The sequence below is a fragment of the Drosophila albomicans genome, chromosome 3, assembly GCF_009650485.2.
Source record: "Drosophila albomicans strain 15112-1751.03 chromosome 3, ASM965048v2, whole genome shotgun sequence".
NCBI classification, from domain to species: domain Eukaryota; kingdom Metazoa; phylum Arthropoda; class Insecta; order Diptera; family Drosophilidae; genus Drosophila; species Drosophila albomicans.
Genome location: NC_047629.2, coordinates 48,316,982 through 48,331,195, shown reverse-complemented (window position 1 = coordinate 48,331,195; position 14,214 = coordinate 48,316,982). Strand labels below are relative to the sequence as shown.

At 41.3% G+C, this 14,214-nt stretch overlaps 3 protein-coding genes across 6 annotated transcripts; 1 reads left to right on the top strand and 2 right to left on the bottom strand.

Annotated features, from left to right (window-relative positions):
- Nucleotides 1-62: 62 nt before the first annotated feature.
- LOC117572319 (failed axon connections) lies at nt 63-7,465 on the bottom strand. 2 transcript variants are annotated; one of them, XM_034255051.2, is made up of 5 exons: nt 6,679-7,465; nt 2,113-2,451; nt 800-1,143; nt 633-735; nt 63-569 (listed from the first exon to the last, which is right to left on the bottom strand). In XM_034255051.2, exons 1-5 carry the CDS (start codon nt 7,129-7,131, stop codon nt 516-518), a joined length of 1,293 nt encoding a protein of 430 aa, XP_034110942.1. In that variant the 5' UTR covers nt 7,132-7,465; the 3' UTR covers nt 63-515. The 2 variants fall into 2 exon arrangements, with proteins under 2 accessions (XP_034110942.1, XP_034110943.1); XM_034255052.2 differs by having other exon boundaries at nt 800-1,134; nt 6,679-7,464.
- A 549-nt stretch (nt 7,466-8,014) lies between these two features.
- LOC117567892 (serine incorporator 1) lies at nt 8,015-12,198 on the top strand. 3 transcript variants are annotated; one of them, XM_034248166.2, is made up of 7 exons: nt 8,015-8,182; nt 8,842-9,397; nt 9,872-9,981; nt 10,048-10,231; nt 10,292-10,492; nt 10,830-10,934; nt 11,717-12,198. In XM_034248166.2, the coding sequence occupies exons 1-7, from the start codon at nt 8,147-8,149 to the stop codon at nt 11,893-11,895; spliced, it is 1,371 nt and encodes a 456-aa protein (XP_034104057.1). In that variant the 5' UTR covers nt 8,015-8,146; the 3' UTR covers nt 11,896-12,198. The 3 variants fall into 3 exon arrangements, with proteins under 3 accessions (XP_034104057.1, XP_034104056.1, XP_034104055.1); XM_034248165.2 differs by having other exon boundaries at nt 10,818-10,934; XM_034248164.1 differs by having other exon boundaries at nt 10,809-10,934.
- Nucleotides 12,170-13,984, bottom strand: LOC117567891 (probable glutamate--tRNA ligase, mitochondrial). Its single transcript, XM_034248163.2, has 4 exons — nt 13,569-13,984; nt 13,097-13,507; nt 12,649-13,035; nt 12,170-12,590 (listed from the first exon to the last, which is right to left on the bottom strand). The coding sequence occupies exons 1-4, from the start codon at nt 13,904-13,906 to the stop codon at nt 12,170-12,172; spliced, it is 1,557 nt and encodes a 518-aa protein (XP_034104054.1). The 5' UTR covers nt 13,907-13,984.
- Nucleotides 13,985-14,214: the final 230 nt, after the last annotated feature.

Sequence of the window (14,214 nt, the reverse complement as noted above, 5' to 3'; positions counted from 1 at the left end):
CGAGTTCTTTAACTAATTTTTTATATTTCTTTTTCTCATCCTTTTCGCTTATACGTATAAACTTTTATAATTTTATACTAAATGTTTTTACCGTTTTCTTTTTTTTTTTTTAGATTTTCTTTTGTTTTTTTTCTCTTCCTCGTCTTCTTGGTTTTTACTTTGTATATATATAAAAAAAGATGTCCAAAGTTTTACGTTACGTTATTGTATATACGTTTTTTTGTTTTTGTTTTTTTTTTTTTCTTTTGAGTGGATCGTTCTTTTTTTTTCTTAATATTTTCTGCCTGTTTTGCTTTACAGTTGTCCTATGTTTTAAATGATTCTTTTGACATTCGAATGTTAATATATATGAGCGCCTTACTATATATATATATATAAGTTTATATATATACTATAGATATAGTATTAGTATCGTACTATGTATATATGTGGGGTGTTGTTGTTCTGCTTCATCTCCTTTCTCCTTCATTCAGATATATATATATATATATATTTCATATATAACTAACGGCGCTTTACTTTGTCTCCTCCTTCTCCTTGTTCTCTTCGGTCGACTCCTTCTCGTTCGACTGTAAAGGAAACAAGAAAATTAAAATATATTCGATTTAAAATATATGTTATCTATAGTTTACCTTGTCCTTCTCCAACTCCTTCTCGATCTTGTCACCCTCAGTGCCCTCCTGCTCATTTGATTTCTCCTGTTCACCACCCTCCTTGCCTTCCTTGGTCTCAGGCCTGTTTAAAATACATTTATTAATACAGAATTCAATACTTTGAGTAGAGCATAAAGTTTACTTACTCTGGCTTGGGAATGTGCGCATTCAGATCCAGCTTTGTGCAGATCTCATCCCAGTCGGGGAAGCACTTGTCCTTCATGCGGGACACATGACCAATCAAGTTGGGACACTTCTCGGTCATATAATCGCGCAATGGATACGCAATATCCTTGGACAGATAATGCAGTTGCGACAGAACCGCAAAGGCGACCACATCCAAGGTGGTCGGCTCATCGCCAAAGAAGAATGGCTTGCAGTCCAACATCTCGCTGAGCACCTTCAGATCGTTCTTGCCGAACTCCTCGATCTCCTCGGCGCTATGCACACCGATACCGTGCGCCTTGAGCTTTTTCGTACCCTGGAACCACTTGTTGTGTTGAATATATTGGGTACCACAAAGCATGTTGCAACAATTGATAGTTTTTTTTGGTTTTTTTGGTTAGGGGTTACAACAAAATGGATGCACAACGTGGGATAGGAAATAGTTGAGGAAGTTGTGTTGGTTGGTTGGTTGGTTATAGTTGTTGGGGGGTGAGGGGAACATACAATTAACACGTACAGTTAGGTTGGTAGTGGGGAGGAGAGAAACCATCGAAATTAACATAAAAATATATAAAAATGAAAAAAAAGAGAAAAAACACCATGCAGAGTTAGTGATAATGATGGATTGTTGTTTTTCATGTTTGTTTTCGTTCTTATTTGTACTTTTTTTTCTATTGTATTGGGGTATTTTTGGTATATTATTTCAATTGTGGGTTATATATTATATATGCAAGAGTGAGTGAGTGGGTGAGAGAGCGAGCGAAAAATAGAAATAGAAACTCTACGTCTGACCATAAACAATAAATAAATAAATGCACGCTCAAAACTCAAACCTTGCACCGTCGCATTTATTGTTTATGCTCACATTATATTACGGGAATCAACTATGTTTATATAACTGTGTCGGGGTACACAGCTCTGAGGTCTGTTCTCTGTTCTTCTCACTAAATCAGGAGTCGGAGTTTAGGTGCAACATAATATGCCAACGATTCCAATATTTCTGCTGCTGCTGTTTCCAATTGTCATGTTTATTTACACTAAGCCAGAAATGCCAGCCAAGAACATAAACCATTAGAAAACACAGCCGGAAAAGTCGACTCCGATTTCCATAAACAAAATACACAGAGAATGAGAAAGAGAGCGAGACAGACAACAGAAGTGCCGCCGATGCCAGTTCAACGAAACTATTTGAAAATGTATACTTTCGAGTACAATTTGAACTACAAGTACTTGTATCGCATTGCGAACGATTAAACATCTATCGAAATTGCCTAGTTATCGATTAGCGAATTACCTTGCGACCGAACGTTATTTTAAAGAAGAAATTCAAAATGGAGTTGGGCAAACGCAAGCCGAGCGCATGCTGCAAATTCACTTTGTATCCCTTGAGCACATTATCGGGATACTTGGCGCGCCAATAGAAGATGATCCAGATCAAATGGTTCTCCAACATGGCAATTGTGGCATACGACACATTGCGCTGCTCGGCTGTTAGACCGGCATCCAGATTCTTATCATACTTGGCCGATAGCTCCTTGATGATGATGGCCGAATCGGCAATCTCCTCGCCATTCAGCTCAATGAAAGGCAGTTGACCCTTCTTGGAACGGAAACGCATCTTATGATCGACATTCTGTAATAAGAAAAAATGCAAAACATATTTTAAAATGTGAAAAACAAGCGATGAGTAAGTATTTCATAAGTATGAATGAGTAATTTTATGGGTGGGGTTGGTTGGGTGAGCGACTGTGTTGATGATATCCCCGCCCCACAAATAACACTTCCGTATCATGGCATTCCAACTCATCGTGGCCCTTATGCGAGAGCAGATTATATATACATATATATGTATATATACATGTATTTGTGTGTATGCATGACTAATGTGCTTGTAATGTAGTTCAATCTGCTCCCACGCGAATCGGCATCGTTACGTTCCGGCCGCTAGATGTCGCTCATGACATACATAGGCCTACATATATACATACACACATACCTACTTATGTATGTATGCCAGAGATGCTGCTGCTGCTGCCAAAACCAACCACTACACTATACAAAAAGCTGTACCGAAAAAGCAACCAACACCCAACTACCCCCACAGTGTTCGCACGCATACTGTAAAATTACACAGGCGAACGAACACACATACAGACACGCGTTCCAATTGCCGCTTTTTGAATTTGGCATATTCCAGCCACTTCCACTTCCAGTGTGCTGTACATACAAATAAAGTGACAGTTATGTCCGGTATTATTTTTCTTCGTTATGCATACTTATTATAATTTCTAATTAGAAATTTTGTCCACAACAACAAAAAAAAAAAGCGAATGAATGCTTGGCTTGGCTTCGCATATTTTATGCTTTGGCGCGGAGGGAAACTACAAGGCAAGGGTGTGGTTGCAAACACGCACACACACAAGCACCGAAAGAGAGCTACAGCATAAAGTGAGAGCAGCGGGAGAGAGAGAAAGATTATGCTTTCCAGCAGCAGCAGCATCGTTGCTGCCCAGGCTAAAAAGGGTGGAGTCGTCGTCGTCGTTGCCACATTTAATTCCAATGATCCACAAAAAGGCTGCTACTCCAACGCACATAACTGTCGCCAAGAGAGTGCGAGAGAAGGAAAAAGAGAGTGGGGTATGAAGATGGAGGGGGGCCAACGAAGCCGGCGACGCATTGTCGCCATACAATGCAAATGTTTATTTTTTATTAAATCATTATGCCAATTAAGCGGCGGCGGCGACGACGAAGCTCAATTTTGGTGCAGTGTAGAGTTTTTGCATTGCCAACAACAATTGAATGCATGTTTAAAGACACGACAATCAAGAACAAGAACAGGAACAAGCAGCAACAGCAACGGCAACAACAACTACGACGCCGGCAGCAGCAGCGCAGCAGTCAACACGCCATGCAATTATGCAGTGTCTGCGTGTGTAAGTGAGAGTGTGTGTTTTGCGTGAGTGTGTTGTGTGTGTGTGTGAGTGGAAATCCACACCCTGTCCCAAAAGCAAAGAGAGGAGTTTCTTTAACAGCAGCAAACTGCGAGCGAGCGAGTGAGCAACAACAAAGGCACATTGCATATTTCATATGCCCAGCCTTTGTTTTAATGCAAATATGCGGTTATTAATTAAAGTAAAAACAACAACAATAAAATATGAACGAACAGAGAGCGAGAGCGCGCTCAAAACAAAAGCAAACCCGCTTTCAACGTTTGACTGCATTTGTCGTTTTGTTAGTAACAACAACAGCGAAATGCAAAACTCCACTTCCCCTACAAATACACACAAACGGCATGCAAGCAGCAGCATATGGACGGCGACACGCACACAACTGAAGCGTGTTCACACGTACAGTTGCATACACACAGGGTTGCCAGACCGTGCCGACATTGTCAACTTTTGTGCTGGCAATATGGCAACAAAAATGACGCGCCAACATTTCAAAATTTGAATAATGAAAAGCAGGAATTGTTTCATTCTGTTCTTATTGCTGCTAGTGCTGCTGTTTTTGCGCCGCATTTTACACAGATCAATTGAAATGGAAATTTATGCACACCACAATACAGCTTTATTTTATTTGTAATGCATATTGAAAAGTGAATTAATTGCACACACATTCATACAGCAGCAGTCACTTTGGTATGCCAACTATGCGGGCGGCAGCCTCGCCTTGCCATAGTTGTTGCTGTTGTTGTGGCTGGCGCTATTTATTGTTAATGGTTTCGACACGCTCGCTACGCTTGTGGTGTGAAAAAAATATGCGTTGCGTTTGCTTTATCACAGAAAAAGGAGCGCGTTTGTTTATTTTGGGCAACAACAGCGCCTGCTTGATAATGTATACAAAATGCAGCAATGCGTTTACAATAACAGCAACACTCATCGGCCCAGTCATCGTAGGGGGGATAGGGGAAGGGGCAACTCGATTACATGAGACGCGCCCTCCTCGTTTGGCATTGTGATTAATGAAAATGTCAAAGGTCTGTTTCATTCTCTCGTTATTTACTGGTGTTGTTGTTGTTGTCTTTACTTAGTCAGTTTGTTGAACTCTACACTCTACACTCACTCTACAAGCTAAGCTGTTATCACAAAACGGAACAAAATGGAAAGTATGCAATGACTCTGGAAGGGGGATAGGGAGGGGCGTAAATACTTCAAGTCTGTTTCGTCTTGATGGACTGTCAATCATAATTGCTTTTGGCTTTAGCTTCGGCTTTCTTTGCATTGGTCGAGTGAAATGCAATTGCAACAGCTACGACCACGACCACGACGACGACGGCGATAAATCAATTCAATGAGCCGACGCAACGGCTGCGGCAGCGCAGCTGCAACATATGGCAAAAGCTGCTGGCGCATTTATTAGACAGAAAGAGAGAGACTCTTTGTGTGTGTTTGAAACTACTTGCGGCATCAATTAACATTCCTATCATTATTCCCATCTCGCTCCCGCTGCTTCCATGCTTTATTCCCTTTGCACAGTGGCAGCATTTCCATTAACCAATGTAATTAATAAGATTAAGCAACACCAATTGCGTCGTGCGGGTGTCGTGACCGCACCCAGTTCTGCTTCCCCTTCCCAATGCCCTTCCACTCCCTGCTTTGTTTGTAAGTTCATGAATGAAAAAAGAAATATGAAATATATGCAAAGCGCATCGCGCGCTTTCAACTGTCTTCTTTTTTGGAGTGTCGCTTCGCTGTCATTGCACCACTGTTCGTGGACAGTGGACAGTCATTTGTCTAGCAGAGCTGCTTAAAGATAAGGCGCGGCGTCGACTGCGCTGCCGAGAAGAACTTCCAGACAGAGCACAGAACATTCTCGCTGTATTAAGAGTGGGAGTAAAGTGAGAGGGGAGGGGGAAGCGCAAAACTGCAACAATTTTTATTAAAAGCAATTACAAAACGGGCACAAATGCGGCTTGGAATTTGTGCAAGGCAAAGGCAGCAGACACAACTGCAAAACTGCAAAAAAGTAAATGAAGCAGAGCTGCAGCTGCAGCAGCAACAAAGACAAAGAGCAAAAGCATTAAAATGGGAGCCCCAAGCACACTGCTGTGTGAGAACGAGAGACAAACAGTGCGAGAGAGTGCCAAGTGCAAAATTTGAAGCACAACTTCAAGAGAGTTGTTATTGGGGAGGGGCAGTATGAGGGGAGTAAGCACATTAGTGTGTGTGTGTGTGTGTGTGTGTATAAAGCACAACTTATGAGAGAGCAAGCAGCGACGACGATGACAACGAAAACGGCAGCTAGGCAGGCAGAGCCAGAAGTAGAAGCCGGAGTCAGCAGAGACCAGCGCAGCGGCGTCGGCGCACACACAAATTTTATGTATACGCTGTTTTATGTAGACGCACACACACACACGTACACACATACACATGAGCAGACAGGAATAAAATCCAGCAGCAGCAGCGACAGCAACAGCAACAACAAAGCGCCTGGCTCGCTACAGGTTCAAATGCGAGAGTACACACACACACAGCCACGCATGGAAGGCTGCCTGCCTGGCTGCCGACTATATATACTTGCATGAATGTGTGCGTGTGCGGGATAGAAAGAAAAGGCAACTGCTGAATGTATCCCTTTTCAGCATATGTGTCGAGAGCTATAGGGCGCGGTGCGCGGGCAGGTCACACACAGGCTTAGCACACAATCATGGCGGTTTTAATGTGTGCGCGTGTGTGTGTAGAAAAAAATCTCTACCGCAAAAATACATACGCTTGTGTGTGGAGAAAAAGAGTAATGAAAAACCCGCCACAGGAAAAAATGAATTGTGAAATGTAAAAATTTAAATATGTTTTTAGGTAGAAGTTATATTACAAGTCTACAGCAACGTATGGAAGAGAGATGCTTTGTGGAGAGAACGTACCTCATACTTGAGTCCCACCAGACGCAGCCAAGTCTCCACTTTGAGGCAATATGGTGAGAGCGAGGGCAGCAGGGGGGTGCGCGAAAACTGATACAGATAGATGATGTCCTTTTCAAAATTGGTCTTGTGCACATTGAACTTTTGTGCTGGCGCTTCTGATTTTCCAGCAGCCGCAGCGGGAGCTGCAACTGCAGCGGCGGCATCTCCATCTTTCTTTGCATCAGCGGCTGCTCCATCTTCAGCAGCAGCGGCAGCAGGCGACGCCTTAGCATCCTCTTTGTTGTTGTCTTGGGCGTTAGCAGCGTTCTCGCCAGCGACGGCGGCAACAGCGACAGAGTCGGCAGCAGGTTTTTCCGCCTGTTCAGCGGCAGCGGCAGCAGCATTTTCTGTGCTTGCTGGTGCTGCAACTGCTGGCGTTTCCTCAGCGGGTATTTGAGCTACTTCAGTTGCCATTTTTCTTTATTTTTTTTTGCTTCGTTTTTCACTTTTCTTTCAAAGTTGCGCTTTCTTTCTTACTTCTTCAACACTTTTCCTTGTTCAAAATGCACACACATACACACACTGAGACGTCGTTGCACACACCACACAGAGTGAGATGATGATAGACAGAGAGAGGGCGAGAGTGCGAGAGACGAGAAGAGTCACAAGAGTCTCCACCACTACAAGCACACGCACACAAACACAGTTTTCAAAAAAGTGCACCCAACAATTTGTATTTTGCGCAAAATGTGGAAAAGGTACCGCACACAACAACCAGACGCAACCGCTCACAAAACAAAACTGAACGGTACATTTCCATTTCATTATTTTCCAGCCATGGCAACATTAACAGCAAGGGTTGCTGTTAAGCCAGCAAGCGGCTTTGCCGCCTGTTAGCCTAACAGCCAGTACTCCGCCTATGTTAAGCTGACTCCTCGACAAAGTGTTACAAAACACCAACATAATGCTAAAGCAACAACACTTGCACAGCAGAAAATACAAACATAAATGGTTTTCAATGTAATATGTTAAATAATAAGCAAAGCACTCTGAGGCAGTTAACGTATTAATGACTATTTTATTGTATGCAAATACTAACAGGTTATTTTGGTTTCAATTCCATTTGTATGAAGAAAATACGGGTACCCCTCGATTTAAGGTTGTATTATTGTATTTCTAGATAAACAATTATGTACATAGATACAGAAGGATACTGGAATAATGCTAGAAACGTGCTTTCTAGATTTTTAACAAATCATCAAGAGTTTCTTAGAACTACGCGCCTGTTTGAAAATATTGTGCGAGTTTCTGTCATTGGTATATCTCATGACGTCAAAATGTCTATTTCGGAATTATTGCTTTTGGTCACACTACGACAAGTGAAACAGCTTTCAGAAGAAAGAAAAAACAAAAGAATAACAAACCAAAATATTGAGTGTTTAATTTAAATAAATATCCAATTAACGCTACATAAGGAGAACAACAAACAATGGGCGCTGCATTGGGCCTTTGTTCGGCGGCACAGGTGCGTTGATTGCAATCAAATTTGATATGTGAAAAACATATTGCGCATATGGCAAACAACTGCAGCAGCATCTGAATCGATTTTCACAGTGCCTGTTAAATTTCGTTTGCCAAACAGTGCTGCCAGAATTTTAGAAGAAACGGCTAAAAATGTATATGTTGAAAATTCTTAAAAAGGGCTATTATCACATTTGTTTAAAGCTTAATGATAAAGACAAAAGTAACATATTATCTTAAGTAAATTTAAAGATAAAATGTACATCTTATCATTTGATATTTATTTATTGTATATAAAGCAATCTTAGTTCTTTGTCTGTGGTTGAAACGTTTTTTTTTTGTAAATTTTGTTTCACAAGTTTTTTTCCGTGGTCGTTACTCTAATTATTAGAGTCTAAAAGCATAACCGGCTAAGAGCAACTGAAGGAAATTAAAAATTTATTAAATTTCTGTCTAATAGTATATTGTAAACTTAAAGAAAAGGCTAGATTTAGCCAACAAAGGGCAGCACTGTTAAAGGAAAATTCCATATTTAAAAGCTATCGTCAAGTTTTGACCGGTTTATAAACAAAGTACTGTGTATACTAATTAAAATCTACGATTTCCTCTAATTTAATAGACCCCTGCATTTATGTTTAGTAATTAATATTTTTGTTTTTGCAGTGTGCCTTGTGCTGCACGGGAACGGCAGCAAGCATGTGCTGCTCCGCTTGCCCCACCTGCAAGAACTCTTCCTCTTCGCGCTTCATGTACGCCTTCATGCTGTTGATAGGCACTGTGCTGGGCGCCATTGCGCTGTCGCCTGGACTGCAGGACACTTTAAAGAAGCTTCCATTTTGCGTAAATTCCACATCAACGTATTCGGCGAAGGCACTTGGCGGACTCTCGGGAGGCTCACTGCAAGTTGACTGCGAGTTCGCCTTGGGTTACATGGCTGTGTATCGTTTATGCTTTGGTCTTGCTTGCTTCTTCACCTTGATGGCTTTGATAATGTTGGGCGTGAAGAGTTCACGTGATCCTCGATCTCATATACAAAACGAGTTTTGGCCTTTGAAATTCTTGATCTGCTTTGGTGCCTCGATTGCTGCGATCTTCATTCCGGATGGTTCTTTTGGGCCGGCCATGATGTGGGTGGGTCTCATCGGTGGATTGGCCTTCATCCTGGTGCAGCTGGTCATCATTGTGGACTTTGCGCACAGCGTTGCTGAGAACTGGATTGGTAAGAATTCAATAACTGCGACTACATTTAATGCTACTGCTATTAAGTGTGATGAAAAGTGGCAGTTAAATGTACATTAATTTAAAACATTTATAGTTTAGCAAACACATTGTACCACAATTGTGACTGTTAAATGGTAATCTGCAAGCTTTTAAAACCAAAATAATTCTAAAACTATTTTATTTTAATTGCATATTGGATATAAATGCATAATTTGTTGTATAAGACATACTTGCAGTTGTATTTGCAGTTAAACGCACATTAGCTATCAGGATAAACCATTTAACAGCTAAGAAAACATATTGTATGACCGTTGAGACTGTTAAATGTTAATCTCCAAGCTTTTAAAACTAAAATACAATAGTTCCCAAATTATTTTTATTTTAAATGTACATTGCATATAAATGCATAATTTGTTGTATAAGAAATTTATTGGCACTAATTTGTAAAACTTTTGCTTTGTATTTCTTGCAGAGAATGCTGAGAACAATCGTGGCTACTATTATGCCTTGGCTGGCGTCACTTTGCTGGGTTACATCGCTTCCCTCACAGGCATCACACTGCTCTACATCTACTTTACCACAGTAATTAAACGAGTTTGCTAATTGCTTTAATTCCTTTAATTGATTTAATGCTTTATCTCTTTGCAGTCGAGTGGCTGTGGCATCAACAAGTTCTTCATCTCCATCAATTTGATCTTCTGCCTGATCATCAGCGTGCTCTCAGTGCTTCCAGCAGTGCAGGAGCGTCTTCCTCACTCGGGATTACTTCAAAGCTCTTTGGTTACTCTTTACACTGTCTACTTGACCTGGTCCGCTGTGGCCAACAATCCGGGTTCGCATTGAATTTTGATATTTAATTTGAATACTTTATTAACTTGTATTGTATTTAAAGAGAGGGCTTGCAATCCTGGCATGTTTGGGGTGATTGAAAATGTGACCACAACTTTGGCGCCGCCTACACACAAATCCAAGGTTACTTTTGATACGACCAACATCATTGGCCTCGTTGTTTGGCTGCTTTGCATACTCTACAATTGCTTTAGCTCCGCCGTGGAAGTCTCGAAGATCAATCATGACAGCAGCGAAAAGCGTGGTAGGTTTCAATTCAATTTTTGAGCAGCAGCAGCATCACTTGTCATGCACCTGGCCACAGTTTCATTCTCAGAAAATTCCACACACCAAGCTTTTCATTTACGCTGTACAAAATACAATGAGCTAACAATGACTAACACCATTTAATTTCTCTATATTTTTTTCTCGCTATATTTTTTTGCTTTTACTTAACACTTTTTTCCACTAACCAAACTAACGTTAAATTGCTGTTTAACCTTTTGGTTATGGTTATTTTAACGAAACTGTGTACAATTTGCCCGACAACATCTGCCCTTCTGTCCTGCCACTAATCCCAGTTTTAACAGAAGCTCTATCAGACACAGAGACGGGCAACGTCGAGGGCGGAGGCAAGAAGGAGACGGACAATGAAACCGAAGGCGTCTCCTACAACTGGACTGCATTCCACACTGTGCTCGTTTGTGGTAAGTAAATTCAAGAGTTGAAGTCGTTTAGTTTCATTCTTAATTCAGGTTTAAATGAGTTTGGTTCATGGCTAAGAAAAGGTTTCGTTTGTTGCTAAGATTTTTTAAACCTGTGAAGCAAAGATTTGGTTTTAAACCTTGCTGCTCTTGAATCATTTATATTGTTGGGTATTAAAAATGAAAAGAGAAACTATTTTAAATATGAGTAATTCTCTGACGCATATGTAGCGTGAATCACTATCTAAAGTGAAAAAAAACCTTAGCAAAAATACTTTTTAAGTCAATCTAAGCTTTAAATATATTACTATATTTATCGAGAGCTTTAATAATAACCTTTACTTATTTTTGAAATGGTTTCAGTTTATGTTTTTTCATTGCAAATAATGACGTACAAATTCCGCCAGAGAATTGTTCTTTTATATATTATTTATTTATTAAATGAAATCTAGTATTTAAAAGAACCTTTAATAGAAAAGAGAGTACTGGCTGCTGGGGCGTTATACTACCATTTAATATTTATCATTTGATATATGTTAACAATTTTAGAAATATAATTTTTAGGTAGCATATTTATCCGATATTGGACTTGCAATAATTACTTAATTAATTACTTACTTATTAAATAAGGAAGCTGCTGTATTTTAACTTTTAGAAAATAATTTTATAGAAAAGAACTAATAAGATTTTCATTATTTTAACAGTTCAGTTCAATGACAATCTAGAACCTCACCTCTAAACCGCTTTGTATGTTGTCTTTAACTAATTGAGTACTACTTCTACAGCTTCTCTTTACGTGATGATGACGCTGACCAATTGGTACAAACCCAACTCGGACATTGCGCTGTTCAACACCAACGAGGCATCGATGTGGGTCAAGATCGTGTCCAGCTGGTTGGGCATCTTCATCTACGGTTGGAGTTTGGTTGCACCCATTGTGCTCTCCAATCGCGACTTTAGTTAAGCAGCGAGCGTATTATAAACTTACCAAAATATCAACATATATATATTATACTTATAATTAATCGATGGAAGGAGCGTGTTTAAAATGCGGACAGTGAATGCCAAAATGAATTGGAGCGGTGCTTAAAAGCGAAGGCTTTGGATTTTGCCATGGTTTACAAACAAGAAATATTCTCAACAAAAATACATTATAAATTTATTAACAATACGTATTGTAATAACTACGATCAAAAAATTGTCGTCAAATGTCTTTCCTCTAATTAAATAAAACGTAGTCAGAGTTGTTGCACTCGTGTCGACTCCACTTGCGTCGCCTTTTTCATGCACTCCTCAAGCCGCTCGAGTACCACAGCTTTGCCAAGGATTTCCATCATTTCAGCTACGCCAGGACCTTCTTGCAGGCCACTCAAAGCGCCACGCAGCGTTTTCATCAGCGCAGGGAATTTGAGAGCTTTGGATTTGGCAAAGTTCTTTAAAGTGTCGTTCAGTTGATCCTTTTCAAACTGCTTCAAGTCTTGCAATTGCAGCATCAGCTGCTGCAGCTGTTTTGCAGTTAAATCCTTGAGCTCAAATTGATTGGGTTTGACCCAGAGGAAGCTCAACTTGCTGCTGGTCAAGTCCTGAATCAAAGTCAAACGTTGCGCCGCCCAATTGAGCACGTCCACAATATGTGACTCAGCGAGATCCAAATGGGAGCTGAGGGAAGAAGTTAATAATAAGTAAAAGCTGCAGTTGGATTTGATGATGAGCTTACTGCGTAGAATATGTCTGCTTAACCAGCTGCTGGACATGCTTAACTAGCTGCTCGCGTGATTGTTGCGTAGTTAAACGTTGCTTGATCTCTAGCTGATTGTAATCGTTGAGCAGCTGTGCATTGAGGCGACTGGGATGCGAGTTCACGAGCTCCAAGCGAAACTCCTTAGCCAGTTCAGACAAGGAAAGCAGCTGCAGCTTGGCATGAGCACGATGCTCAAAGCCGCCGCCTGCGGAGCTGATGTAGTTCATCAGCGCTGTGGGAAAGTAGCCGCGTTCCCGAAACTGCGCAATGCCAATGTCACCTTGACGCTTGCTCAACTTTGTGCCATCAGCATTAACCAGTAAAGGCAGATGACCAAACTGCGGTGGCTGCCAGCCAAAGGCGCTAACAAAAAATAGATATAACATCAGTTAAGTGAATCACATTAATTAAGCCACTTCCTCACTTGTAGAGCAGCAGATGCTTTGTGGTGGAGATTTGCCACTCGACGCCGCGTAGCACATGTGTTATGCCCATGTGGTGATCATCCACCACGTTGGCCAAATGATATGTGGGAAACTGATCGCTTTTCATTATCACAGGATCTCCTTCTGTTTCACTCACATTGTGTTGCACGCTGCCATAGATGAGATCTTGCAGTGGCGTCTCGTGTGAGGTTAGCTTGAAGCGTATGCAGTGTGGTGTTTGCTTGGCCAACAGCGGCTGCAACTGCTCCTCTGTGAGATGTCGACACTTGTTGTCGTAGCGCGGCACTTGACGAGTGCGCAGCGCTTCCTTGCGTAACAGCTCCAGTCGGCGTTCGGTGCAGAAGCAGCGATAGGCGCTGCCATTGGCCAGCAGGCGTGCTACCGCATCGCTAGAACGCAGAAGAAAGATTTAAGTTAGACTTCCTCATCTGAAATTCGTCTTCTACTCACCTGTAAAGCTGCGTGCGCTGGCTTTGTATATAGGGTCCATGTTCTCCACCGCAATCTGGGCCCTCATCTATTTCAATGCCTGCCCAGCGCAAGTCTTCGATCAGTCTTTCGCTGGCACCGGGCACCAGGCGTGTTTGATCCGTATCCTCGATGCGGAGCAGGAATTTGCCGCCCGCATGCCGGGCAAATAAATAATTGTAGAGCGCTGTGCGCAAGCCGCCAAGATGCAGCTGCCCAGTGGGGCTGGGAGCGAAGCGAACACGCACTTCACTATGGTGGCGACGTTGGATGGCACATAAGCACGGCCTCAACAGTGTGGTGCGTTGCACATTTAGCATTTTCAGTTAAAACAACGGAAATGTGCAATACCAAAAGTTTGTTTACGTTTAGTAAGTTGATGCTATCTTAATTTGACCAGCTGGCAACGCTGAAATGAGTACCTAATAAGCGAGTACAAAAACTCCTCTTGTGAAATGCAATTAACAAGATTTTTAAGCAACCTTATTAGGTTTTATAAGAATTTAAAACTATTATTATTTATAATCACAATTCTTTATTGTATATTGTTTATTTAAGGTGTCCAGTTGCAATTTTGCCGAAACCGCTCTTGAACAGCCGGCAAACAGCTGATGGTGTTGCCAGACCG

What these genes read in the sequence shown, in the direction of transcription:
- LOC117567892 (XM_034248164.1), top strand. Translation starts at nt 8,147, where the DNA reads ATGGGCGCTGCATTGGGCCTTTGTTCGGCGGCACAG. An exon ending in CGTTGCTGAGAACTGGATTG is followed by an intron (nt 9,398 to 9,871) that starts GTAAGAATTCAA and finishes TATTTCTTGCAG; the next exon opens with AGAATGCTGAGAACAATCGT. An exon ending in TCTACATCTACTTTACCACA is followed by an intron (nt 9,982 to 10,047) that starts GTAATTAAACGA and finishes ATCTCTTTGCAG; the next exon opens with TCGAGTGGCTGTGGCATCAA.
- LOC117567891 (XM_034248163.2), bottom strand. Translation starts at nt 13,906, where the DNA reads ATGCTAAATGTGCAACGCACCACACTGTTGAGGCCGTGCTTATGTGCC. An exon ending in CAGCGCACGCAGCTTTACAG is followed by an intron (nt 13,508 to 13,568) that starts GTGAGTAGAAGA and finishes TCTGCGTTCTAG; the next exon opens with CGATGCGGTAGCACGCCTGC. An exon ending in AAGCAGACATATTCTACGCA is followed by an intron (nt 12,591 to 12,648) that starts GTAAGCTCATCA and finishes TTCTTCCCTCAG; the next exon opens with CTCCCATTTGGATCTCGCTG.
- LOC117572319 (XM_034255051.2), bottom strand. Translation starts at nt 7,131, where the DNA reads ATGGCAACTGAAGTAGCTCAAATACCCGCTGAGGAAACGCCAGCAGTT. An exon ending in AAATAACGTTCGGTCGCAAG is followed by an intron (nt 1,144 to 2,112) that starts GTAATTCGCTAA and finishes CAACACAACAAG; the next exon opens with TGGTTCCAGGGTACGAAAAA. An exon ending in GCGCACATTCCCAAGCCAGA is followed by an intron (nt 736 to 799) that starts GTAAGTAAACTT and finishes TATTTTAAACAG; the next exon opens with GCCTGAGACCAAGGAAGGCA.